General features: G+C 38.9%; 5 protein-coding genes and 1 pseudogene across 5 annotated transcripts; 5 read left to right on the forward strand and 1 right to left on the reverse strand.

Annotated features, from left to right (window-relative positions):
* Positions 1-374: 374 nt before the first annotated feature.
* LOC121806620 (putative esterase/lipase HI_0193) lies at positions 375-10,711 on the forward strand. Its single transcript, XM_042206739.1, has 13 exons — positions 375-705; positions 6,305-6,415; positions 6,538-6,564; positions 7,313-7,403; positions 7,633-7,676; positions 7,947-8,045; positions 8,490-8,547; positions 8,668-8,720; positions 8,998-9,099; positions 9,447-9,512; positions 9,639-9,760; positions 9,863-10,034; positions 10,330-10,711. The coding sequence occupies exons 1-13, from the start codon at positions 580-582 to the stop codon at positions 10,390-10,392; spliced, it is 1,134 nt and encodes a 377-aa protein (XP_042062673.1). The 5' UTR covers positions 375-579; the 3' UTR covers positions 10,393-10,711.
* Positions 10,712-10,931: 220 nt separating this feature from the next.
* LOC121806629 lies at positions 10,932-13,019 on the forward strand. Its single transcript, XM_042206748.1, has 3 exons — positions 10,932-11,403; positions 12,104-12,364; positions 12,524-13,019. Exons 1-3 carry the CDS (start codon positions 11,011-11,013, stop codon positions 12,710-12,712), a joined length of 843 nt encoding a protein of 280 aa, XP_042062682.1. The 5' UTR covers positions 10,932-11,010; the 3' UTR covers positions 12,713-13,019.
* Positions 13,020-14,600: 1,581 nt separating this feature from the next.
* On the forward strand, positions 14,601-15,269 carry LOC121806637 (ethylene-responsive transcription factor ERF020-like). Its single transcript, XM_042206758.1, has one exon. It carries the CDS (start codon positions 14,626-14,628, stop codon positions 15,070-15,072), a length of 447 nt encoding a protein of 148 aa, XP_042062692.1. The 5' UTR covers positions 14,601-14,625; the 3' UTR covers positions 15,073-15,269.
* Positions 15,270-15,470: 201 nt separating this feature from the next.
* LOC121757274 (11-beta-hydroxysteroid dehydrogenase B-like) lies at positions 15,471-17,615 on the reverse strand. The gene is made up of 6 exons (XM_042152811.1): positions 17,430-17,615; positions 16,623-16,815; positions 16,459-16,544; positions 16,256-16,387; positions 15,917-16,081; positions 15,471-15,815 (listed from the first exon to the last, which is right to left on the reverse strand). The coding sequence occupies exons 1-6, from the start codon at positions 17,613-17,615 to the stop codon at positions 15,471-15,473; spliced, it is 1,107 nt and encodes a 368-aa protein (XP_042008745.1).
* Positions 17,616-18,205: 590 nt separating this feature from the next.
* LOC121801816 (probable serine/threonine-protein kinase At1g09600) lies at positions 18,206-21,255 on the forward strand. Its single transcript, XM_042201243.1, has 8 exons — positions 18,206-19,034; positions 19,136-19,420; positions 19,489-19,806; positions 19,878-20,105; positions 20,181-20,281; positions 20,357-20,435; positions 20,522-20,812; positions 20,895-21,255. The coding sequence occupies exons 1-8, from the start codon at positions 18,597-18,599 to the stop codon at positions 21,060-21,062; spliced, it is 1,908 nt and encodes a 635-aa protein (XP_042057177.1). The 5' UTR covers positions 18,206-18,596; the 3' UTR covers positions 21,063-21,255.
* A 1,630-nt stretch (positions 21,256-22,885) lies between these two features.
* Positions 22,886-25,512, forward strand: LOC121757283 (annotated as a pseudogene).
* Positions 25,513-25,768: the final 256 nt, after the last annotated feature.

Below are 25,768 nucleotides of genomic sequence, written 5' to 3' on the forward strand. Positions count from 1 at the left end.
TCTAGATTATGATTCTATTATATAATAGACATTAGACAAATAGACACTACTTAATTTTAAAATAAAGAAATTTTTAGCATAAATCTACATGTGATTAAATATATTTACCCTAGATTTACCCTACGGGCCATAGGCCCTATACTAGAGAAAAATATTTATCACATATACATAATTAATCGGGTTTAACCGGGTATTAGTCGGGTACCCAAATACGGGTTTCAGGTACCCTAAACCCGAAAAATCCTAACATTAACTAACAAACTCGTACCCGAACCCATAATTTTGGGTTTCGGGTACCTAAAACCCGTCGGGTATTGGGTCGAGATCGAGTATACCCGAAACCCGTGGAGTAAATTTGCAGGCCTACTCGCGCCCCTTTCCCCTCTCTCTGGCGGAGACGAATAGAGAGAAAGCGACAAACTCAAAGAGACAGTTGAAGGCAGCGAAAACACAGCTCCACCACACTCCAAGCTTCGGTCTCTCCGCCTAAATTGGGCTTTTGCGCTCCCCAATTTACCCCTCTCCCTCTCTCTCTCTAGATTCAACCGCTGCCTTTCCTGTGTCGTCGTCTCAACCGTAATGTCGGCCGTTCCGAGTTCCACGTGCCGGCATTTCGAAATCAGACCTGCATTCATCGCAGATAATCACCCCGCTTTGACGTCGTCGATCAATCACAGGCAGTTGAATCTCAGGCCTTCGCGCGAGGTAATTTCACCATAAATTCGTGACGGAATTGCGAGTGGTTGGTTGAAACTTGATTTTTTTTCTTTGCTGTAAATTGAGGGCTTTGGATGTCATTCATGCCTTTCTGTTAATTCTTCTCTAATCGTCACCAAGTAATAATGCATGCTCTGTGATGCTATCAGATACGCGACTCAATCTTGTTATCACAACGAGATCGATTCCGGAACGAGAAGAACGAATACTTGATATGAAAATGAATAAGCAAGAAAACAATTCTTGGAGAGTCAATGGAAATCTTGTGTTTTATTTGTGTGGAAGATTACAAAACTCTTGGATGAAAAAATTCTTTTTTTTTTCTTTTTCCACAGCTCGGCTCTATTTAACTAACACTTATCTAACAACTAGTTCAAACCTAACGGCTTTCATTTAAAGCTAACTAACTAGTCGCATCCGACGACGTGCATCAGTTAATAACAACTGTCAACTCCGAACTCGTTTAAGTTCGGCCAACACCGAGCACCAACACCGAGCACTGAGCACCGAGCTCAACACCGAACATTGAGCACCGAGCTCAACACCGAACATTGAGCTCGGTTAATCCCTGAGCACGACTACAAACTCGACCAATCACCGAGCATGATTGCAGTTCGTCAGATCACCGAACAGCATATCGGTCCCTAATCGCCGAACAGTATATTGGTAACCGAACTGAACTGATTGTGCAGTTTTGCCCCAATCCTCATAACAAATCTCCACCTTGGGACATAACTGGACAATCCATAGATTTCATCCATCTTCCACAATCACTCCAGCTGAATCAGATTCACCAAATCCATGCAATACTTCAACTTAAGTCCGGGCAACACCTTTGTTAGCATATCAGCTGCATTGTGCTCAGTAGCTACCTTTTCAATCTTCACTGAGCCCATTTCAACTTCATCCCTCACAAAATGAAGCTTAACATCCACATGCTTGCTCCTCTCATGGAATGTCTGATGTTTTGACAAACATATGGCACTATTTGAATCACATAATACAGTCACAGCTCCTTGATCAACTCCAAAATCCGAGCAGATTCCTTTCAGCCACATGCTCTCCTTTACGGCCTCAGCCATGGAAATATATTCTGCCTCAGTTGTTGAGAGTGCCACCACAGATTGCAAACTCGACTTCCAACTTACAGCAGCTCCATACATGCAGAAAACATAGCCGGATTGGGACTTCCTTGTGTCAATGTTAGTAGCAAAATCAGAATCACAATATCCCAATAGAGGCTGTGCATCAAAATTCTTACTTCCATCAAACAGTATGCCATAATCCTGAGTACCATTCAGATACCTTAGTATCCATTTTAAAGCATGCCAATGCTCCATACCTGGATCTGCCATGTATCTGCTCACAACACTTATGGCTTGGCTGATGTCTGGCCTTGTACACACCATGGTGTACATGATGCTTCCCACTATGTTTGCATATGGGATTTTATCCATCTCTCTTCTCTGACTATCATCTTTAGGGCACTGATTTACACTGAGCTTAAACTGCTGGCTCAGGGGCACACTCACTGGTTTGCTTTTATCCATCTGAAATTTCTTGATCACATTCCTGATGTAATCTTTCTGAGTTAGCCATATCCTTTTCTTGTCTCTATCCCTTATGATCTCCATTCCAAGGATCTTCTTTGCATCTCCAAGATCCTTCATATCAAATTCAGATTTCAGATCACCTTTCACTAACTCCACCTCTTCCTTATGCTCTGCAGAGATCAGCATATCATCTACATACAATAGTAGATATGCCACAGCAACTCCACCTCTTCTCTTGATGAAGACACAATGATCATACAAAGACTTCTCAAAACCGATCTTATGCATGAACTCATTGAACCTGAGATACCACTGTCTTGAACTTTGTTTTAGACCATACAAGCTTCTTTTCAGCAAACACACCTTTCCTTCATTTCCTGGTTGGACAAAACCAGGAGGCTGCTCCATGTAAATTTTCTCTTCGAGCTCTCCATGAAGAAAGGCTGTTTTGACATCGAGTTGCTGCAATTCCCAATTTCTCTGAGCAACAATGGCAAGTAGAATCCTGATGGAGCTATGCTTTACCACAGGGGAGAATATTTCATTATAATCTACTCCCTCCTTTTGTGTAAAGCCTTTGGCCACCAACCTGGCTTTAAATCTGATTTGATTGTTGTTGAAGGCCTCAATTTTCTTCTTAAAAATCCATTTACAACCAACTGTTTTCTGATCAGTTGGCCTCAACACCAAAATCCATGTGTGATTTTTGTACAAGCTATCAATCTCCTCCTGCATGGCTAATAGCCACTGATCCTTCTCCGGACTCCTTATTGCTTCCTTGTAATTTGAAGGCTCATGATAGTCCATCTCCTCAGCTATGGCCAGTGCATAGTGCATCATATCAAAATCCTGAAATCTGGAAGGGAGCTTGATCCTTCTTCTGGTTCTGTCTCTTGCAACCAGTCTCTGTGGAGTCTTGATGTTACTTTCATGTTCAGAGGATCCACCAACACTGGTTTCTTGTGAATTTCTCACAGTATCTGGTGGACTTCTTACAGCATCAGATGAGGATTCCCTCTGACCCTCCACCTCAAACTCAACAGTCTGAACTTGCTTCATGAAGAAAGGCATTTCAGATTCCCTGAAAATAACATCCCTACTGATGACAACCTTCTTATTCCCTTCCTCACAGCACCATAATCTGTAACCTTTAACTCCAACCTGATAGCCTATCATCACACATCTGAGAGCCCTTGGTTCCAGCTTTCCTTGTTTGATGTGAGCATATGCTCTACACCCAAATGGTCTTAATTTTGAATAGTCTCCATAAGATCCATACCATCTACTATCCGGAGTCTGATTTTCAATGGCAGCAGAGGGGCATTTGTTGATTAAAACAACAGCTGTGGAGGCTGCTTCTGCCCAAAATGGTTTTGACATTCCAGATGCTATCAACATGCATCTTACCCTTTCAAGAATGGTTCTATTTATTCTCTCGGCGACCCCATTTTGTTGTGGGTTGTGAGGCACCGTTCTATGCCTTTTAATTCCTTTTCTCTTGCAAAACTCATCAAACTCATGGGACAAAAATTCCAGCCCATTGTCAGTTCTTAGGCATCTCAAAGGCTTCCCCTTTTCTAGCTCAACTGCAGTACACCACTCCTGAAATTTCTTGAAGGTCTCTGACTTTTCTTTCATGATCATTATCCAAACCTTTCTTGAAAAATCATCAACAAATGATAAGAAATACCTGCCTCCTCCAATGCTATTTACTGGTGCAGGGCCCCATATGTCACTGTGAACATATTGGAGAAGTTGTGTTGAGTTATGTTTGCCCACTCCATATGGCAGCTTCTTGTTTTTGCCAAGAATGCATTCTTCACACGATCCAATGGCTCTTTGTATCTCTGAATCAGCCATCTGAATAATGCCTTGCTTTACCAGCTGCATCAGCCCAGTGTCCCCCACATGGCCCAGCCTAGCATGCCAATTGATGGTCTTTTGTGTGTTGTTAGCTGTTCCAGCAACTGCCTCAGCTTTCAGATAATAGAGCACATTGTTTCTGACAGCCTTCATGATCATTTGGCCATCCTTTTTGACAAGCATCTCTCCACCAAAGAGAGTCAATTCGTAGCCATTCTTCTCAAGAAGACCCAAGGATATAAGATTCCTTTTAATGGATGGGATGTATCTCACATCAGTGAGAGTTCTGAAAATTCCATTGTCCATCCTCAAACATATGCTCCCAACACCCCTTACATCACACACATGGTCATCTCCCAGCAACACCGAGCCTTCAGATTCCTTTAAATCTTGGAACCAGTCGAGATTGGAGGACATATGGAAACTGCAGCCTGAGTCCATGATCCATAGCCTTGATAATGGGCTATCCTCCACCACATTGAGAGCTCTTGCCTCTTCAATTTCCTCAGTGATAGCTGCTGTGCCATCTCCTTTGTGATTTTCAGATTGCTTTTTCTTCCAAGCAAAACAATTTTGCTTGATGTGTCCTGGTTTCTTACACCAGAAGCAGCTTCTAGATTCCTTTTGATCTCCTTCCTTAGATGATCTTGGCTTCCACTTGTCAGATGGGGGTTTCTTGAATTTGAATTGTTTCTTTGAAGTTGCCTTCACATTGAGGCTTTCAGCAGCTTGATCGATTGGCTTGCTGACACATTTCTGCATTGCCTTCAGCTTTAATGCAGAAAATACCTCCTCCAAAGTCACTTTCGAATCCCTTCCAAGAAGTATTGAGTCTTTGAATTGCTCAAAACTCTGAGGCAGAGCATTCAATAACATCAAAGCTTTATCCTCATCTTTCATGGGATCATCCACACCCTCAAGATCATCTATATACTTTCGAAAATCTTCCAGCTGATCCGCCAGATTCTTGGAGTCAGAAAATCTAAAGTTGAACAATCTTTGCTTGAGATGCAACCTATTGGAGATTGACTTCTCCATATATATTTTCTCCAATTTCTCCCACACTCCCGCGGCATCATCCTCTTTCTGAACCTCCCTCAAGACTCTATCGCTGAGGCACAAGACAATCGAGCTATACGCCTTGTATTCCAGTTCTTGACATTTCGCCGCATCCATCCCTTGAATCTCTTTCCTGTCCGTCTTGGATTTCACATAATCCCAGACGCCTTGCTGCATCAGAACAGCTCTCATCTTCAATCTCCACAGGCCGAAATCATTTTCGCCGGTGAATTTCTCAACGTCGAACTTTGCGGTAGACATTGTTGAATTCGTCGTCCTTCTTCGATTCCCACAGACGGCGCCAATTTGTGATGCTATCAGATACGCGACTCAATCTTGTTATCACAACGAGATCGATTCCGGAACGAGAAGAACGAATACTTGATATGAAAATGAATAAGCAAGAAAACAATTCTTGGAGAGTCAATGGAAATCTTGTGTTTTATTTGTGTGGAAGATTACAAAACTCTTGGATGAAAAAATTCTTTTTTTTTTTCTTTTTCCACAGCTCGGCTCTATTTAACTAACACTTATCTAACAACTAGTTCAAACCTAACGGCTTTCATTTAAAGCTAACTAACTAGTCGCATCCGACGACGTGCATCAGTTAATAACAACTGTCAACTCCGAACTCGTTTAAGTTCGGCCAACACCGAGCACCAACACCGAGCACTGAGCACCGAGCTCAACACCGAACATTGAGCACCGAGCTCAACACCGAACATTGAGCTCGGTTAATCCCTGAGCACGACTACAAACTCGACCAATCACCGAGCATGATTGCAGTTCGTCAGATCACCGAACAGCATATCGGTCCCTAATCGCCGAACAGTATATTGGTAACCGAACTGAACTGATTGTGCAGTTTTGCCCCAATCCTCATAACATGCTCATCTTCTTTCAATTATTCATTTTGAGGACTTAAATCGCATTTTTTGTCTATCAAATAAATTTAGGCTTTGATTGAACTAGAGATTTATCAGACAGTGTTTGAATTTTGTTACAGGACTTGAAATCTAAGCTTAAAACCTTATGTGTGTGCGTGTGTGTGTGTTGTGTTAATTTTCTAAACTCTTAATAGTTTTTTTCAATGTTTGAATTTACCCTCTCAGGTAGCTTTGAAGCGCTCAAAGAGGGCATCAATATGTCCGAAAATACGCATGACAACGGTAGATGAGAGGCTAGTGGATAGGAGAACTATTGTGAAGCCAGCTGACATTTTGGTAATCAGAAGCATATGAAATATAATTTCTAAACTCAAGGCTATTTTTTTAACTTGCTATTTTATTCTGATCTTTGTGTTTCTAAAGGGTTTTACTGATTAACTAATTTATATTTTGTGCAGGCATATGATCTTGTTCAAGGAGCAGAAGTGAGTCCAGTGTCTCTTTGTTAACTTGTTAGAGACATTGAGGGTCATTTTGAGGCTGTACTTCATATTCCATAGTTTCCATAAGTTCTAAGTGATAATTCATTGTTCAAAGAATATTACTCCCTCCGTCCCTGAAAATTTGTCACTTATTTTTATTTTTGTCTGTCCCCAAAAATTTGTCACATTTCACTTTTACTATTTTTGGTAATGGACCTCACATTCCACTAACTCATTCCACTCACATTTTATTATAAAACTAATATACTCCCTTTGTCCCACTCTAAGTGGAGCATTTCCTTTTCGGCCTAGGATTTTATGTAGTGTTATTATGTGAGTCAAGTGGAGATAACAAAGTAAGCGAGAGGGAAAAGGTAGAGAAAGTGAGGTTTCCATTTTCAGAAATGTGCCATTATTTAGAGTGGGACATCCCAAAATGGAAAATGTGTCACTTAGGGTGGGATGGAGGGAGTATAAAAGTAGGACTCACATTCCACTAACTTTTTCAACCCACTTTCTATTACATTTCTTAAAACCCGTGCCGGGTTAAATGGTGACAAATTATAAGGGACGGAGAGAGGAATATTTTTCTATTTGTATGTTACTTATATAAAGTTTTTATTTTTACTCCCATTTTCAAAATTGTAGGATGTCTAGAAGAATTTATGGGCATCATGCATTCAGAGAAGAGGAACTCTATGTTATAGAATGTGTGTTTGCGTGGTTATGACCGTTTTATATTGGTCCACAGGTGAGGTGGAGTTATATCTTGGACAGAACAGCACCTGAGCCTCCAACTGCTGTTCTTTTGCATGGCATTCTGGGTAGCAGAAAAAATTGGGGTGAGTATTATTGTGTTAATCCTATATTTGGAGTAAATTTGGAAGCAGATTTGTAATGAACATGGATCACTACATAAATATGTAAGAACTCTTTTTTTTTTTCTTGAAATTTTGTCTAAATGTAGACATAGCTAAAGCACAACATGACTTGGCAAACTATGTTAACATTAAGTTGCAAGAAAGTTCATGTGCATTGATCATAACATCTTGGTTTGTTTATTGCCAACAGGAACTTTTGCTAGGAGATTGGCAAAAGAATTTCCCAAATGGCAGGTAAAACCAATAATGCTTTTGGCTTTATTTTTTGTACGAGTGCCAAATGTCATCAACTGCAAGATCCCTTTCTTCATGTTTTGATTCACGTCTTCAGGGATTTTTAACAACTGTTGCTCCCTCTAATTCCATAGCCCCTTTCTTCAGATGTAAAATTATTGCTCTTAACCATAAAATTTGAGTGTGGAAAGTTGAAGATACTCGGTCCCATTAGCTTTTATATATATTCACTCTGAAGCTTACACCTTTTTCCTTCTTTCATCGACTCAGTTTCTGCTCGTAGACTTGCGTTGTCATGGTGATTCAGCATCTCTAAAGAACAGAGGACCTCATAATGTTGCTTCAGCTGCTCGTGATGTTTTAAAGCTAGTATGTAATCCTTCTACTGAACATTATCATATTGTAATTGTTTTTTTCTAGTGTTCTATACAAAGTAATTTGGACAATCATTGTTACTCTTATTACAGCTCCTTTTGTCAGTGCCCGTGTTGATACCAACAATGTCACCATTCCTTTTCTCGTTACTAGTTTCACTTGCTTATTAAAACTGCTAGATTTTATGTGAACTTTAAGCTATTCATTCATTATAATGTTTTCTATTTCCAGCCACTGTAAGTAATAGGATCATAAGGCTGACCTAGTTTCATTAGGGCCCATACTAATTGCAACAGTTTCTACATTGACTCGACAAAGATGATTTGAGTCTAGGTTACCCATGTTGGATCCACCTTCCATCTTCTTAGCATAGAGGCCATGGAATAAAGTTGCAACATTCATTCATCTCACCAGTACTTATTTACTTCTTTTCCCTAGCTTGGTGTGATGAAGCTCACTCCTCGAGTACTCGTTGGTCACAGTTTTGGGGGTAAAGGTAATTATCCATCCATGCCTGCATATATTTAGTTAGTGAATTTTTGTCACTGTGATGCATTTTCACAGTACATCACTCCTGTGATTGGGTGCAATTACTTATTTATTTAATATTGTGCAGTGTCTTTGAGCATGGTAGATCAGGTTCCAAAACCTCTTGCTCGCCCTGTTAGAGTAAGTAATGGATTTCTGTGATCTCCAGGATGTGTTATTTTTTCACATTTTAACTGACCAATACGGAAGCACGAAGTGTATGACTCTTCCATTTGTCAACTTTTCTATCTATATAATTAATTTGAAAGTGCTAAGTTGTCCTACTAGATTTCTTGTTGCTTGGGATGTCACTCTCCCTTCCATGAGCTCTGGGTCTGAAGCCCTTTCATTTTATGTAGTAGCTGTTTATATTCTAGATCGCTTATTCTCTTTGTTTCTATCTTTAATGACATCTTAGGTCTGGGTATTAGATTCTACGCCTGGAAAAGTTCGAGCTGGTGCAGATGGAGATGACCATCCCGCTGAACTTATTTCTTTCCTACGTACCTTGCCAAAAGAGGTAAGCAATGTGTTCATCAGCTGAAACAGTTTAATCTTTTCCTCTTTTCATTTTATTCTCTTGCTTCCCCAGAGCATTCTACAGTGAAATAGATACCGTAATAGACTTAGCAATTTGTGGAACATGGTTGGTTTTACTCTTTGTATTTCCGTCTCAGAACTTGGTCTAAAATCTGACTCGCCTATGCTGCTATATGTTTGATTAGTCAATTTCACCTGTTTGATTCAGTATTCAATTCTGAATGTTATTATATATGTTCAACGCAACCTCTATTCCATGAGTATTGATCAGACTAAGTTTTACTGATACCACGTTGAACTTCTTTTTCGAATTGTTTTTCAAGGAAGGTCTCTTCCAAACAGGATGTTGTGGATGCTCTTCTTAATCATGGGTTCTCAAAAGATGTGGCACAGGTACGCTTAAGACGCAAAATACCTACTGCTAGCACTATATTTCCTTTGGTTTTCTATTCTGTATTCTCAAACAGTGTTTATGCCAAAAACTTTTCTGAATCGTATCTTTTTACCACGCCATCACAGTGGGTGGTCACTAATCTTCGACAAATGAAAATTAATGGAGCATCATCACCAAGCTTGTCATGGGCGTTTGATCTCAATGGTATTTCAGAGATGTATCAATCATACGAAGACACAAATCTTTGGTAATTATACTTTTCTTACATTACAAAAGACAAATCACATTCTCAAAGAGAGAAATCCATGTAACTAGGATTGCATTTGCTGCACCTCCTTTGTGCACACAGGAAGCTCGTGGAAAACGTTCCTCGTGGCGTACACATAAATTTCCTAAAAGCAGAAAGAAGTTTGCACAGATGGGCTCTTGAAGACCTTCACAGGATCCATGTTGCTGAGGAACAAGCTGTCGAAGAGGGAGGTGGAGTTGAAATGCACCTCCTTGAAGATGCCGGCCACTGGGTATGTAGCGAGTAGATTTCTAAATTTTAACAAACATCCGTAATGAAATAGATGATCGACTTTTTAAAACTTACTCCCTCTCCCAAGTTACTTGAGGTATTTCATTTTCTAGCATTCTCTCCTCTATTTTACTCTCTATTCTTCGCTTAACCTTCTAATATCAATTTCTTAAATCTCATGCCCAAACAAATGCCTCAAGGAACTCGGGATGGAGAGAATATTCAATAAAGTTCACTTCATCTTATATTATACTATATGCAAAATCTTAGGATACTAACTGTGATAACAATTTCAGGTGCATGCAGACAACCCAGATGGGCTGTTTAGAATTCTTTCTTTCTCGTTCCAAGGATTTTAAGCAATCAGTCTGACTACTGCAACAAAACTCGATCTAAAATATCAACACTTTTATAGGTGTGAGAAGAATTTTGTTCATAGATTTTGTCGTTGCATTTTCAACCATGAAAGTAAGTAGAAAAAAAGACAGAAAAACAACGCTATAAAAGTGTCATTTGCCTGTATAATATAGGGCATCATTTTTTCACGATTGGACGAAGTATTTAGTTAGAATGATTTGTTCTTGAATTTATTACACCTTAGTATTGAACAACCCTGACTATTAAGTTCATTGTATCATTATTGAACGTGTACTTCTAATCACAACTTTTTTTTCATAATTAAATGTATTATAACCATTTAAAAAAATTATTGGGAGGCGAATTATTCTTGTAAATAATGTGAAGATTAGCCAAATTGGTTTCATTTTTCCAAGCACATTGGCCAACTTCTATCTCCAATACTAATAAATTAGAATAAAATTAACTATTTTTAAGAAAAAACAATAAAGAGAAGATAATTTGAGGAGCATATGCATAGTTGATCTACGTGTCATCATCGAAAATGTGTGGCCATGCAATACTCTACATGTCCATCATCACTCAACGCGCCTCTTCTCCACCTCCCATAACCACTGACTATGGCCACCGCGGCGCCTAAATTCACCACCACCAAAGTCTCCTCCGCCGCCCCTAAATTGTCTCTCCTCCGCCGCAATCCACCACCTCACTGCCAATTTCCGGCGGCGCTGCTCACAAAGCCCTCTCCCTCGTGCTCCTTTAGCAGAATTAGGGTAATCAAATGCAAGGCCACCGAGGTCTCTCCGCCGTCGCCGCTAGCGGCGGAGGACGGGAAGAATTGGGTGCCCGTGGTGCCCCTGGCGGCGCTGCCGAAGGGAGAGCGGCGCGTGATTATACAAGATGGGGAGACGATTTTGCTTCTGTGGTATAAAAATGACGTCTTTGCTATCGAGAATAGGTCCCCTGCTGAAGGCGCCTATTCTGAAGGCTTGCTCAATGCTAAGCTCACTCAGGTAATAGTAATGCCTAGTGTTGATTATTGAATTGTTCTGGTTTAATTAGTTATGTATTTGTGAAAATTGAAACTGATTTATTGAATGGAAATGGCGAGCCATTGATTTGATACTTGGTGATTATGGTTTTGTGTATTTATGGAGATATGTCAATGTGTATTTTAGGACTTGTTAGGCAAATAGGGCATATTTGAGTGATGGTGATGTGAAGCAGAGGAGAAGTTGTTGATAATTTATCCAAGAATGAATTACTACTACCTAGCCTAATTCGATTTCAATAGAATAGTAATGTATTAGTACTTATATGCTCGTTGCCTCGATCTAGTTATGCTCGTTCCAACATTCCATATGCAATACATTGTGTTGCAGGAAGGTTGAATTCTTCTCTGTGAGGGTCATGTATGTATACACCGTTGTATCATTTGAACTACATTCAGTCGTGGATGGATATTTCATGGTGCATTATTTCTAGGATCAAAAGTCGTGAAGCAATTTCGAGCTATGCTGGTGTTGATTAGATAAGAAATTTGAAATTTGAGCTCCCTTGATATCATTTCTTAACCTTTTCAAGAATGAGTATTCAGTGTAGAATGATTTTATGGTTCAAGCCGATCCCTTTGTCGTGGATCATGATCTGATGTTTCGATTTGTGAACGTTCCAGTGTTGATATGGAATGATGAACCATCTGTTTTCTTGCAGGATGGATGTATAATCTGCCCGACAACAGACAGCACGTTTAATCTGCAAACCGGAGAGATCAAAGAGTGGTATCCTAAGAATCCGGTTCTTCGTGCCCTCACTCCACCACTGAGGGGGCTCTTTATCTACCCCGTAAAAACTGATGAAAACAACATTTATATCAACATGGGGGGCAGTGCCCCGTTGGATGCATCAACGGAGATCGTTTTCAGTGGCAAGGCTCAGCCAGGATTCACATCAACAGATGTCAATGTTGACGAGGTAATATATAAAGCAGCATTTGTTGCTATATACATGAACTTCCACCCTATTTTTTTCGCAGACGAACCAAACATTCTGCCTCCAAGTATACGAACTTTAAGTTCTCATTTTTTTTCACACGTTTGTCAGTTTGTATATGATGCGAGATCTATTCTCCAGGTCAGGATGGTTGTAGACGAAAATCTCGAGGGCTTTGGGTTCAATAGGAAGAACGAGCTGATCAACGGGAAAGCAGCCGTGATTGGCTTCCTAGTGCTGCTAGATTTCGAGCTTTTGACCGGTAAAGGCATACTCAAAGGAACTGGTTTCTTGGACTTCATCTACTCTGTTTCGAACGCTCTGCAGTGATTCTTTCCACGAGAAAACGTTACAGATGAAATCCCCGAGTCCACAATCTGTGTTCGACTCCAGTCGACTACCGAGGTAGAAATTTTAAGTAATGGTTATGATCATATGAATGATGAGACTTGCTTTTCTAGTTTGCTTAAAGTTTCAACTCATGTATGAGATGTGCCATAGTTGAATATGGATTATTGACTAGAGGATTTAGGACTGAGATTTACTGATGGTATATAAATATTTACTTCCTTTTATTGCATTATACCTTGTAAACCGAGACACATTATTTATATATTGAAAGTATATATTGACATAATCCAATTTTTCAATAAAAAATATTTATGTTTCTCGTATGTAAATACAAACCCCCAACTAAATATAGTAGTAATTTCTACTGCCATTCATAATTTCGACCCAATTTTATACAGAGTAAAATATTGGAGTACTATTTTTCATATATTTTTAATTATATATAGAACGTATAGTTAGTTTTAATATATTGTTCATGTATTTATTCATAATTCATAATTTCACTTTCACATACTACCTACTTATTCAACGAGTAGTACTTCATATTCATAGGAACTCAATTAATTACTTTCATACATATCTATTATAATTTTCAACTCATTTACATCTTAGGATAAGGTCTTTTGCACTAGCAGCATACTTTTGACTTTTTCTTCTCCCTTTTTAAATATCGAAATTGTTGATTTTGTCAACAAATTAACAACCAAGCAATATGATCATGTCATAATCCTAAGCTAATAGTAGTATAGAATTTTTTTTTTGATTAATAGGGAGTAGTATAGATTTGTTTTGTAAGAAATTAATAGCACGGATGGCTAACATCATGACATAAATATTATGCCAACCAAAAAAAAAACCCACAAGTCCACAATCACTAATTAAAATGTTAAATTCTTTTGTTTAATTTATTGAAAATTTATTTTTCATTTCTATTTTAAAACTTTGGGATGACTATTTTGCCGATATTTATTTGAACACATCTATTGAAGTTTTTGACTCGTAAGTATCTCGATTATTTGTCTACATCTACCTATATAATTTTAGACATAAACTATGGTTATAAATAATGACCACAAATTGGTATAGTAGTAACAGTAATATTAAATCCCTACAGCATGAGACGTCACGCATGATGAAAACTACCACAAAAGAAGTAGAGGCTCCAAATCTGCATTTGACCAAGTTAATTACATCATTTATGCATTGCCAATTTGCACGTGACCCCATTAACTTAACTAAATAGTAGTAGTAATTCTCTTTTCTTTCCTTCTAATATATGTCTCACTTTAATTAGACAATATTATATATAAATAAAAAGCTGATTAAAAAAAGTAAGTGGAATATGAATTCTATATTTATAGACTATTAATTTTATGATAAAATGTGAGTGACAACGAAGTAGTGGAATAAATATGAAATGTACTATCGAAAATTTTAAAATAAAATAAATAAATAAATTAACATAAGACGACTATGAAACACATATATGTTCAATCGAGTAGTTCCATCACATGACATTATTTGATTTTATTATAGTAGTAATAAATATTACAAGTATGTCGACATTACCTATTAAAAAAAACACCGACATGCCAATTCTTATAACTACTACTAGTATATACACAAACCAAATTCTTCAATGCATTTAATTAATGATTTTCCTCAACACCTCAACACCAACTTGACAAGTGGCCTCATGATTTAATTTTAAAAAGTGAAACCATTTTACTTTGACCATTGACAATCTTGACTTCCCACCCCACACAAAATCTCACCCTTTTGAGTCTTTGACTTTACAAATCTTCAACCTATATAAAGGAGACCAACTCCCACAAATCATTATTCAAACACACAAAATCACTTAAATTAGTCCGTACAAACACATACAAAAAATGAGCACTTCATCAGACGACAACAGCCCCCGCCACGGCGGCGGCAAGAAGTACAAGGGCGTCCGCCGCCGCAAGTGGGGGAAATGGGTGTCTGAGATCAGAGTCCCCGGCACCCCAGAGCGCATGTGGCTCGGGTCCTACACCACCGCAGAAGCGGCCGCGGTGGCCCATGACGTGGCATTCTACTGCCTCAGAGGGGACTCGTCGCCGCAGAATCTCAACTTCCACCCCCTGCAGCTGCCCGCGGGGGCCGGCGCCGGAATGTCGCCCCGCTCGGTGCAGAGGGCGGCGTCGGACGCCGGATTAGCGACCGACGCGCGCTTGATCGATTCGACGCCCGCCGGAAATGCGGCGACCCCGCACGAGAGTTCGTGGCAGCAGCAGCAGACACGATCGTCGCTGAAAAGCGACGAATTTTTCGATATTTCTGTCGAAGATTATCTCTAGCTAGTATATGAATTATGATGGCAATGTTTTAAGCTTTAAATTCATACATGCACCAAGAAAATGTTTGGTTGCTGCTCTGTTTTTTCTTGACAAAAATATTGTCAGTTTCAGACAAGCTATGGCCAGAATAGTTCTTCAATCAGAAATTCAGAAGAGCATTTAAATTTATGCAATCAAATAATTTAAAGTTCGTATAATTACACACTTATGAATACTAAAGTTCAATGTGATAAATTTTCAACACATTTAAAATATGGTCTTTTTAAGTCAATTTTAGAAATCAAACCAAACAAAACAGTTCAGCCCACTAACGACTACAGTTCACGCTGCTAAGAAACACATGAAATTAAAACCAAATAAAAAAAGGTAAATAAAGAGTGAAAACATTTACTGATCACTCAATCGGAGAACGACATTCTCCGACTGTTTGATGGCTTGGAAGCCCCCTCGGGGCTTCCAAGAAATCTCCTTGGGGAGGCGGCCTCGAGGAGAGGACTTCCAATCCTCTGGGGAGAGGACGGCTCTAGAAGGGGCCGTCCGGTGCCTATGAAGGAGGTCGTCCGGGCGGCTCCACCGTCGGTCAAGAGGAACCGGAAGGTCCAGTGCAGGACTTTGGGCGCAAACACTCTGTAGAGGAAGAATACGTCGTACCAGCTCGGATACTTCACGTACGGGTCCCCTCTGCACGCTCCCGAGACGATGTGCTTCGCGAACTCCTCCACCGGACCGCCTCGTACATTGGCCTTGAAAACATTGGAATGGATCGAACAATTATACGAGATTCGTATGTTTGGTTGATTGTAGAAAAGATTTAAGCAAGTGTGGGGAAGATCGATTATCTTACTTCTCTTTCTTCCTTCCATTGCATCTCGGCACCGTCCTCCATCACGAACTTGCCCCTCCTCATCTCTGTCCCAATCCAGCCGTGCGTGGCGACGGTTATCCCCACCTCGTCCTTCAGCTCGAACCTCAGTGTCTCGTAGAAGTTCATGAGGGCCGATTTCGCAGCCTAAAAAGAGGAAGAAAATATCATATATATTAATCTTGATTAAAAAACGACTTTCGAGTACATAAATCTTGAAATAAAACAATATTTATAGTAATCACGGATAAAGAGATCCTCTATTTCAAAACGCGATCACGTTTTATATGATCGAACATTTTGAAACAGAGTTCAACTTACAGAATACAAGCTCATCCTAGGCAAAGGCAGCCAGTTCTCGACCGAGGTGTTCACTACTATACGGCCGTTACTCTCACGCAAATACGGCAGTGCCACATACGTCGGATACACATTGCCCCAAAAATTTATATCCTAAAAGAGCAGATTAATATTTTTCTCGAAGTGACAAACGAATATTGATGACATATATAAGTCGATCGTACCATTATAATGGGAAACAGATTCGAATCCGTGGCTTCCTCGAAATAGAAAGTATGTCCTAATGTGACTGTATTCACTAGATGATCCACTGCATCAAGGCTAACGATTAAACAACAGGGCATTCCTCGTAAATGTTGGTTGTGCAATCAATTGTGTCATAGATTACCTCGTCCGAAGCAGTTGATGGTCTCGTTGATGAATCTCCGACATTCGTCTTCCTTCACAACATCAGCAGCTATTGTCAAGACATGTGGTGCTCCGAATCTTCTGGCATTGTCGCTTATTGCTCGTAGCCTGTGGTCTCTTCGTGCGACTAGCACAAGATTTGCGCCTCTCTTCGCATACTCATACGCGATTTGCTGTTGATTCAATGGAAAACATTGTTATATATACTGGTTTTGTGAGTTAGATGAAAACATTGTTATACGAACCATGATCTTGTCATAGAAGAAATTCTTCGAAATTGATGGGTTTTGATGTGAAATTAATCTGAATTATATCACCATTCAATAACACAAACAATAAATCATCCAGAAAATCTAAAGTTCGGATTTGTTCTCAACTATTCCATAGTGAAAAATTCTAGTCGTCTGCTCGTATATTGTTCATATTTTTGAACCAAACAATGTCGTTTTCTATAGGATTGATTAGACAACATGATTTAATTCATCGTCTGTGAGATTCACGTATTATTTTTTCAGTTGTTATATCAGTTACAGCATGACAAAAATCTCTATAGACAAATCCAAACTTCACCCCTTTTTCTAACTGATTTTTAAAGTTGCAGAACATACCAGAATTTAACCAAATTTCATGATTTTTCCGACCATTTCACAAAACCCCAATTCCCCAAATTTTATTGAGAGTTCAAATAAAAGTAATTAGCTCATTTCCTTTATAAAAAAGAGCATCTCACATACATATAACATACTTCAATTTCATGAAAAGTGAAAGGATTGTGATATGAATTAACCTCTCCGATCCCGGAGGAAGCGCCGGTGATGACGACGACCTTATTTTCGACGGTCTGACGGTTGAAATAGGTGGTGTAAATCCACTCGCAGCAGCTGATGAAGTAGAGAGTTGGCCACGCAAATGCCATCATCATCAAACTTGCCGGCGGCACCACCAGATTCAAAGCTCTGTTCAACAACTCCATTTTGTTATGAAAGCAGATTCTTATTTTTTCTTTGTGTTGGAGAATGGAGATGGTGTGTTTTGACATTTAGTAGTGGAAAGATGAACACTATAGCTGCATGCAGAGGAATTGTGAACACGTGTTTTTCTAGGCAGGCAACCTGGTTGATTTTCAGAGATATAATATTTGCATATTTTAATTATTTAAATATGAAATTTTAAGATTTTACATTGAAATTTAGTTTGTACATTTTTTTATGGGGAGATGTTCTTTCGTTTTCGAATAAGTGTTTTCACCAATCAAAGATTATAGAAAAGAAATTTATGTTCTGATAGAAATTAGAAGTGGAAATTTAGATATAAAACTATGTTGCAAAGTATATACATTTTAGGCATGATGTAACATTAGTCTTGGAAACAAATGGTCTCTCGCAATTTTAGATGCTAACATTTCCCGTTATTCTCTCTGTTGCCATTGTTAATAATCAACAGATTTGATTACACTAATTTTTTTTTCTGTAATTAAAAAACAACAAATATAGGAAAAAAAAGAAGTATTGATAGTTTTCCAACAAAGAAAAAAAATTGTTTTCTGGAACCCAAAATCTCCAAGAACCTTGACCAGAACTCTTGCATCAAATCATCTATACATATAGTTCCAATATATATACATTCGTGTATATTTTCATATGCATTTATTCCCTAGAAAAACATATGTAAAACCTTTTTTTGATGTACTGCTAAATTCTGGTCTAGGCTTTTGAAATTCAAACCCTTTTTTCTCATTTTTGATGAAGATCATTCGTCTATTCTCATATTTATTTCCCCATTCTATTATTTTTCCATACATATTCAACAGATTTTGGGATTTATGAAAACAATTTTGGATTTTCAGGAGGTGCAAGAATTTCTTCATATATCATCAAGAATTTTCGAGCTAGGGCATCATGCATTAGGAAATTTGTTTTGTCTCAAATTTTTGGGGGAATAAGGAATATATATTATGGGATGCCTATGTTCAAAAGGAACACATGTTAACAACCATGTTGCCGAATATGAAGCGAAAAAGGAAACGGAGAGAAGCCAACGGCCAACTGAGCTAACTCCACCGGTGGAGGTCACAGTGAGAGGCAACGTCGCCTCCCGGAATTCCCGATCGTCGATGAAATCGAGCTTGCGATTGCATTCGGTTAAGGCCGAGCCAGTTGAACAAAACCCTAAGGATAAGATCATCGATAGGCCGGCAAGCGGACACCGGAGGCATTTCACGTCGGATTCGATGCAAGGAAGAGGGAGGCAAGAGCCGGTCACGAGCATTCCCCACGGCGCCAAAGGCGAGGCTTCCACCGCTGGATGGCCGCCCTGGCTCACTTCCGTTGCCGGGGAGGCCGTCAAGGGATGGGCTCCTCGGAGTGCGGACTCGTACGAGAAGTTAAAGAAAGTAGGGTTTCTCTTTTAACTCTCATCCGAGTTTGCATACCTTCTTCTCTTAGCGACGTTGCTCTGCTAATTAACACGCCTGTACTGTACTGATCTGTGCAGATCGGGCAAGGGACGTACAGTAGCGTCTACAAGGCTCGTGATCTCAAGAACGACAAGATCGTGGCGATGAAGAAAGTGAGATTTGTTCAGATGGAACCGGAGAGTGTTCGTTTCATGGCAAGGGAGATCGGGATCCTTCGCCGGCTAGACCATCCGAACGTGATGAGGCTCGAAGCCATCGTGATCTCGAGTCCGTCGGGGAGTTTGTACCTCGTGTTCGAGTACATGGAGCATGACCTAGCCGGACTTTTATCGTCTTCCAAGGTCAAATTCACCGAACCACAGGTAAAACGGCTAGTGAAATTTAAACCTTTTAGCCACCAACTACGAGGCTAACTACTTTCCGTAAACAGATCAAATGCTATATGCAGCAGATTTTACGCGGGCTCGAGCATTGCCACGGTCGGGATATTCTCCACCGCGATATCAAGGGTGCAAACATCCTTGTCGACACTAACGGATCCCTCAAGATTGCAGACTTCGGCTTGGCTACAATCCTCAACCCCAGCAAGAAGCACCCCTTAACGAGCAGGGTCGTGACTCTCTGGTACCGAGCTCCCGAGCTGTTGCTCGGAGCAACAGATTATGGAGCAGCCATTGATTTGTGGAGTGTTGGTTGCATTCTTGCTGAGCTCTTCACTGGGAAGCCTATCATGCCTGGTAGAACAGAGGTATCTTCAAGTTTCAAATACAAAACTAAATAATCATGAAAAAAAATATCAAAAACTGTTTATTTGTTCAGGTGGAACAAACACACAAGATATTCAAGCTGTGTGGCTCACCAACAGAAGCCTTCTGGAAAAAGACCAAGTTACCACTTGCTAGTAGCTTCAGAACACAGCGCGTCTACAAGCGTAGCGTTTCTCAGACATTCAAGGACTTCCCCTCGTCTACGTTGGCTCTTCTTGAAGTCCTCCTCTCCATAGATCCACAGGAACGGGGCACTGCTTCTTCCGCGCTCAAGACTGGGGTACATACATTACTTTCTCCTTACCTGTATTGAATCATTGGCTCGTGCTACAATTGGGCTGTCTCTTGGTTTCAGTTTTTCACTTCGATGCCTCTGCCCTGCGAGCCGTCTAAACTGGCAAGGTACCCTTCAAGTAAGGAGCTCGAGGCCAGGATTAGAGACGAGGAAGCAAAGAGGTAACATGTACACACAAAAGAAGCACATAAAACACACACTATTCTCTGAGAAAACTATGTTTGGTCCTAAAACAGGCGAAGAGGCGGTAAAGGAGGTAAAGAAGATGATGCAAGCAAGATTTCAAACACACAGAAAGCTATTCCAGAGGGACAGGTTCTCTATATATTTTCACATGCTTTTTATGATCCTGCAATTTCAAAAAAATCGGGATTATATATGAGCGAATTTTTCACAAACAGGGGATTCCAAATTATCAGTATAATCCAGACAGCAGTAATGTATTCCCTATTGTTCCTCCGAGAGTTAGGAATGGATGTACTCACCAGTCGAAGTCCGTGATCCACCCGAATGCAGCAGGATACTCTTGGAACAAGAAGATGAACGATGATCCCGGCCACTCAGGCCACGGCCTGCGCCACAACCATCCTGCACAGCTCATGAGACAGGGAACTGAACTACGTCAGCCTATGGTAGACTCCACCGACTTCCATCCAAAGAATGGCCGGAGGGGATTGAATAATGAGTCGAGGGTATGTTTCTCGAAAGATAGCTATATCTTCAGTGGTTTAAAACACATCTTTTAAACTCAACCCGCCCATCTCATCTATTCAGGGGCCAAGAAAAAACAAGATCAATTACTCGGGGCCGTTGATACCTCCCGGAGGAAACACGGAGGACATGCTTAAAGAGCACGAGAGGCAAATCCAAGTGGCAGTGCGCAAGGCGCTGCTCAACAAAGTCAGGTCAAATTTAAACATCGAGACAAACTGCAATGGTTAAGAATAGATCTCTACTAGGCAATGCAGCAAAAGAGAACAACTTACATAAAATGTATATGGAAGTAAATTGCCTTAAAGATTAATGTCAAAGCAGAATTTGTAGCTGGAGGAGGGAATGCTGGTTATGGTTAGTTCAGTGCTAGTCGAGCAAATTTTAAGTAAAACGTACAAGTCTATGAGGAGATTTATATTTTGGGCAGGATAATTTTCTAACATTGTAGAAAATGTAATCATCTTATTCTTAAATAAATAGCTTCTAACAATCTAACTAGAAAAAATAGACTCAACTAAAAACACATAAAGAGCCGGTTTTCTAGGTGTCTGAATAATTTTTGCCAGCAAAAAGCTCTAGTTTTTGAAAGTTTCTTAATAAGGTTATTACAACAAACGACATCACACAATAGACGTAGAAAAAAGCAACAAGGATCACCAAATTTCTCTACATAAATAACTTCAATGGAGCAACAGCTTATCATCTGCTTAAAATTCAGCTGGTCAATTGATCAAACACCTTCTAGCATCAGCATTTAAAAAATTCTCTCTGATCAAATAAATAATTAAGAATGAAAATTTATTCGAATTAGAAGAGGATGAACTTCAATTACTATTATTACTGGAATTTCCATAGCTCAATTTCGCCATAACTAGAGCTGAAACCGATCGCCGCCTTTGCTCGGGAAATTTTGGCTTCGATCAAACAGATTTTGATCGTCTACACTAGCTATAATTAATTTAATATTTTAATTGGTATACATTAATTATTAAATAATTCGATTGTCCTGTTTACTTCCGACTAGATTGTGTATATTTTTATCTCTTTTGTTTTTTCCTCAAAAATTTAAATTTTGGCAATGTACTTGGTTAGTCTTCTTAGGATTATCCATCTAACATCTACCATTGTTACTAATTTAATTTTAGACTAACTCACATATCACATATTATTATATCCACTATTATCTTACCTAACAAGTACTTATATTAGAAATGGGCCACTCACCCCTTAAAAGGCCTCATAAGGGGGAGGGTTATCCACACTTATATAGATTAGATGGGATCTTCACCAAGTCGATGTGGGACAGAATTTAGAGAATTTATCACGCCCCCTCACGTGTGGGCCGGAAAGGACATCGGTCTTCCATCACGTGGGTAGGCAATGCAAGAGAAACCATCATCGATGTGGGCCGGAAAGGACATCGGTCTTCCACTCGTGAGGTAGATAAGAGATAAAGAGAAAACCATCATCGACTTGGGCCCGCTCTGATACCATATTAGAAATGGATACTCACCCCTTAAACCTAAATTATCATTTATTATGATAGAGAGGTCCGAAAATTGTTCAATGAAGCAATTTACATGAACGTTAAGACTACCCGAAATAATCCGATTCTCAAATGGTGTAATTTTCAACTAACACCTCTAAATTAACAAATTATTTGAGTTAATTTTTGAATTTCAGCCTAAACTGAACTAGTGAAGTAGTGAGTAACATTGAAGATATGATAATAAAAAAAAATTTAAATAAATAATCCACCTTAAATATTGAACATTTGTCGTTTCATCCTATCTCTTTCTATTATAATGCAGATCCAATTTCTCAAAATAATCGGCAGTTATTTGGCCAAGACTGCTACATAACTAAATCCCATATTTTTCTCAAACGAGAACTTTTATTAATTTTGGATATAGATTTTAGGACCGATTCTTATTAGCTTTCACTAAATCGGGATCTAAGATACGACCAAAAACATATGGTTTTCACTCTCATCTTATAAATATGTCTAAAGTAATCATCAATTTCACCTCACTCAACTCCACACCACTGTATTTTTTGACTCTTCTTAATCAAGAATTGGATGGTGCGTTTTGTTCTTTGTTTTTATACATTGTATATCTATGTCGTTTTCCATAAACTATTATGTTATTGAATTTTGTTATAGGCTGAACCGAATTCGAGGCCAAATACGGAGGCGGAGTTGAATAGTTGGTTGCCTATAACCGCGTCCCGTAAAGCGAAATGGCGGTATTCCGCTTTTCATTGCGTCACTGCTATGGTTGGCGCTGGCGTGCTCGGTTTGCCACTAGTCTTGGCTCGGCTGGTAAATTTACGACTTAACATACGTCAAGTATGATGTCATTTTTCAATTTTAGATGAGAAATCATTATTGATCATTTTTTGAAAAGAAAATATAATTTACATCTTAAAATATAATAAAATCAGTTATAGATCCATCAATTTTAAACTGTACTATTGACATTATGTAATGCCCTAATTCTTGGCATAGGATTCCTGGAGTCCTGGCTATACTTGTAGCATGGTTAGTAACATGGTACACAGTTTGGCTATTGATTCAACTCCACAAATCAGAGACGGGTAAACGGTTCGACCGGTTCACTGAGCTCGGGCAACATGCCTTTGGAGAATACCTAGGATTCTGGCTGGTAATGCCGCAACAAATGATAGTCCAAGTTGGATCCGACATCGTATACATGGTCACGGGAGGGAAATCGCTCCAAAAATACTTAGCTCTCATCACACCAAAAGCCGATATTCGAAACACTTATTACATCTTGATGTTTGCTGCCGTTCAATTGGTACTTTCTCAATCTCCCAACTTCAATTCCTGAAGATCGTCTCTCTTCTCGCGGTCGTCATGTCAATAAGGTGAAAGAAAATCTTCTTAGCATTTGGTTTATCGCATACTGTATATATCATTATTGTCTTGTCTAACGAATTGAACTGTCACCTTTAGTGAATAAATTAATGATTATATGAGTATAATGTCTGATTGAATTTATTTTGTGTAGCTACTCTTTCATAGCCACGGGTGCATCTCTATGGAAAGGCTTCACGGGGCACCACGTAGTTAACTATGGTGTCCGATCATTTTTGACATCTTTTTTTTTAAATTAACTTCTATATAAGGGAGGAAATTACAAATAAACTCCTACACTATAGATATGAGGAAATTATAACTGATGTCAAGAGGGCTCGAACTCGGCACCTCATGCAATAATGTCTAAGCTCCTTGCCGTTAGGACAAACGCTCTGGACACATCATTTTTGACATCTTCAGTAGCTTAGGAGTGCTATCATTCGCCTTTGCTGGTCACAGTGTGGCATTGGAAATTCAGGCGACAATCCCTTCAACACACACAAAGCCGTCGAAAAATTCAATGACTAAGGGTGTCACCGTGGCTTATCTTATCGTGGCGTTGTGCTATTTTCCCGTTGCAATATCGGGGTACTGGGCATTCGGAAATGAAGTCGAGGATGATGTGCTTCTTTCTTTGGAGCACCCGAAATGGCTCATTAGTGCTGCTAATTTCATGGTGTTCATTCATGTTATTTGAAGCTATCAGGTAAATTTATTCAAAGATAAAAGGAGTTATCTAACATAAAATGTGTTTTTTTCATATTTTTATCTTATCTCATCTTCCTTCAGTAACAGACGAGGGGACGGAACGCTTGCAATGCGACCCTATCCCGTCTTGTCCACCCGTAACATGACAAAGGGGGTTTGCATTGTGCACGCTCTTAATATAAGAATGTAGAATTGATTAAAATTCATGATTTTATTCTATTTTATTTAGGTATTCGGTATGCCTATTTTTGACAAAATTGAATCCGCGTTAGTCACAAAGTGGCATTTCAACCCGGGAAGACCTCTTCGTCTTGTCGCATGCAGTGCATTTGTTGGTAATTATCTACATTTTTAAAAATTTTATTAGTATGATTTATTAGCCTAATTAATTTGAAATTATTCAAGCTAGATAAAGTAAATATTAATACGCCACTGAATAGAAATTTGGATCTAACAATTGACTTGTATTACAATAAGATATTATTACGTAGAATTATTTGTATATTTAAAAAGGAAGGTAATCAAATGTAGGAAATAGGAAAAACATAAAATATTACTAAGTTTTAAAATTATGGAGTACTATGTTAAACCTTGAAATTATGTTCTTTTTATTTGCTGCAGAGTGTTCACCGCATTTATGGCTATGCTCCTTCCATTTTTTGGAGGATTATTGGGATTTATTGGAGGACTAGCATTTTCAAGCACATCTTATATTGTGAGTAAATTAAACTGAAGAAATTGTGAAACTATTTTTTCAAAAATCTGATCATATTATTTCAATTGATAATTATATATATATGATGCAATTTTGATGTTTAAATTTATACCAGATTCCTTGTGCTGTTTGGCTTAAAACCCAAAAACCTAAAGCATGGAGCATCCACTGGATTTTATGTTGGGTGAGTGCACAAATATTAATTAATTCGTTTTATGCTTTTAAAAATATCAATTTTTTTACAAAATTATAACATTATATTCATTCAATTTCAGACTTCACTGCTAATTGGATTTACTATCATGACGGTGGCACCAATTGGAGGAGCTCACGAGATCATCGTTTCATGGAAGAGTTACAAACTTTTTCAATAATAATAATTTGATCATTTTATTTTTTCTACAAATGATCCATTGGCACATTTCTATTTTTCTTGAAATGCTATCCATTTTATAGCAACTTTTAGTCACTTCGAAGTGTACTTTTGTTGTTATTCGTAGAATGAAATGCTATGAGAATTTTAGTTTGTTGCCTTTCACTCTGTATTTTATGCGTTAGATATACACAAATTCAATAAACTATATCTATTGTAGAAATATGGAGACCTTTTAATATCCAAAATACTTTTTG

Source organism: Salvia splendens, chromosome 1 (assembly GCF_004379255.2).
Source record: "Salvia splendens isolate huo1 chromosome 1, SspV2, whole genome shotgun sequence".
Lineage (NCBI taxonomy): Eukaryota > Viridiplantae > Streptophyta > Magnoliopsida > Lamiales > Lamiaceae > Salvia > Salvia splendens.

Excerpts from the sequence above, each read along its gene's own strand:
- LOC121806620 (XM_042206739.1), top strand. The coding sequence starts at position 580 with ATGTCGGCCGTTCCGAGTTCCACGTGCCGGCATTTCGAAATCAGACCT. Across the intron at positions 7,677-7,946 it reads AAGAATTTCCCAAATGGCAG|TTTCTGCTCGTAGACTTGCG; the intron begins GTAAAACCAATA and ends TCATCGACTCAG. Across the intron at positions 9,100-9,446 it reads TACGTACCTTGCCAAAAGAG|GTCTCTTCCAAACAGGATGT; the intron begins GTAAGCAATGTG and ends TTTTCAAGGAAG.
- LOC121801816 (XM_042201243.1), top strand. The coding sequence starts at position 18,597 with ATGGGATGCCTATGTTCAAAAGGAACACATGTTAACAACCATGTTGCC. Across the intron at positions 20,106-20,180 it reads CTTCCGCGCTCAAGACTGGG|TTTTTCACTTCGATGCCTCT; the intron begins GTACATACATTA and ends TCTTGGTTTCAG. Across the intron at positions 20,282-20,356 it reads AGAGACGAGGAAGCAAAGAG|GCGAAGAGGCGGTAAAGGAG; the intron begins GTAACATGTACA and ends GTCCTAAAACAG.
- LOC121806637 (XM_042206758.1), top strand. The coding sequence starts at position 14,626 with ATGAGCACTTCATCAGACGACAACAGCCCCCGCCACGGCGGCGGCAAG.
- LOC121757274 (XM_042152811.1), bottom strand. The coding sequence starts at position 17,615 with ATGGAGTTGTTGAACAGAGCTTTGAATCTGGTGGTGCCGCCGGCAAGT. Across the intron at positions 16,816-17,429 it reads CTTCCTCCGGGATCGGAGAG|CAAATCGCGTATGAGTATGC; the intron begins GTTAATTCATAT and ends TTGAATCAACAG. Across the intron at positions 16,545-16,622 it reads CATCAACTGCTTCGGACGAG|TGGATCATCTAGTGAATACA; the intron begins GTAATCTATGAC and ends GCCTTGATGCAG.
- LOC121806629 (XM_042206748.1), top strand. The coding sequence starts at position 11,011 with ATGGCCACCGCGGCGCCTAAATTCACCACCACCAAAGTCTCCTCCGCC. Across the intron at positions 11,404-12,103 it reads TCAATGCTAAGCTCACTCAG|GATGGATGTATAATCTGCCC; the intron begins GTAATAGTAATG and ends GTTTTCTTGCAG. Across the intron at positions 12,365-12,523 it reads CAGATGTCAATGTTGACGAG|GTCAGGATGGTTGTAGACGA; the intron begins GTAATATATAAA and ends TCTATTCTCCAG.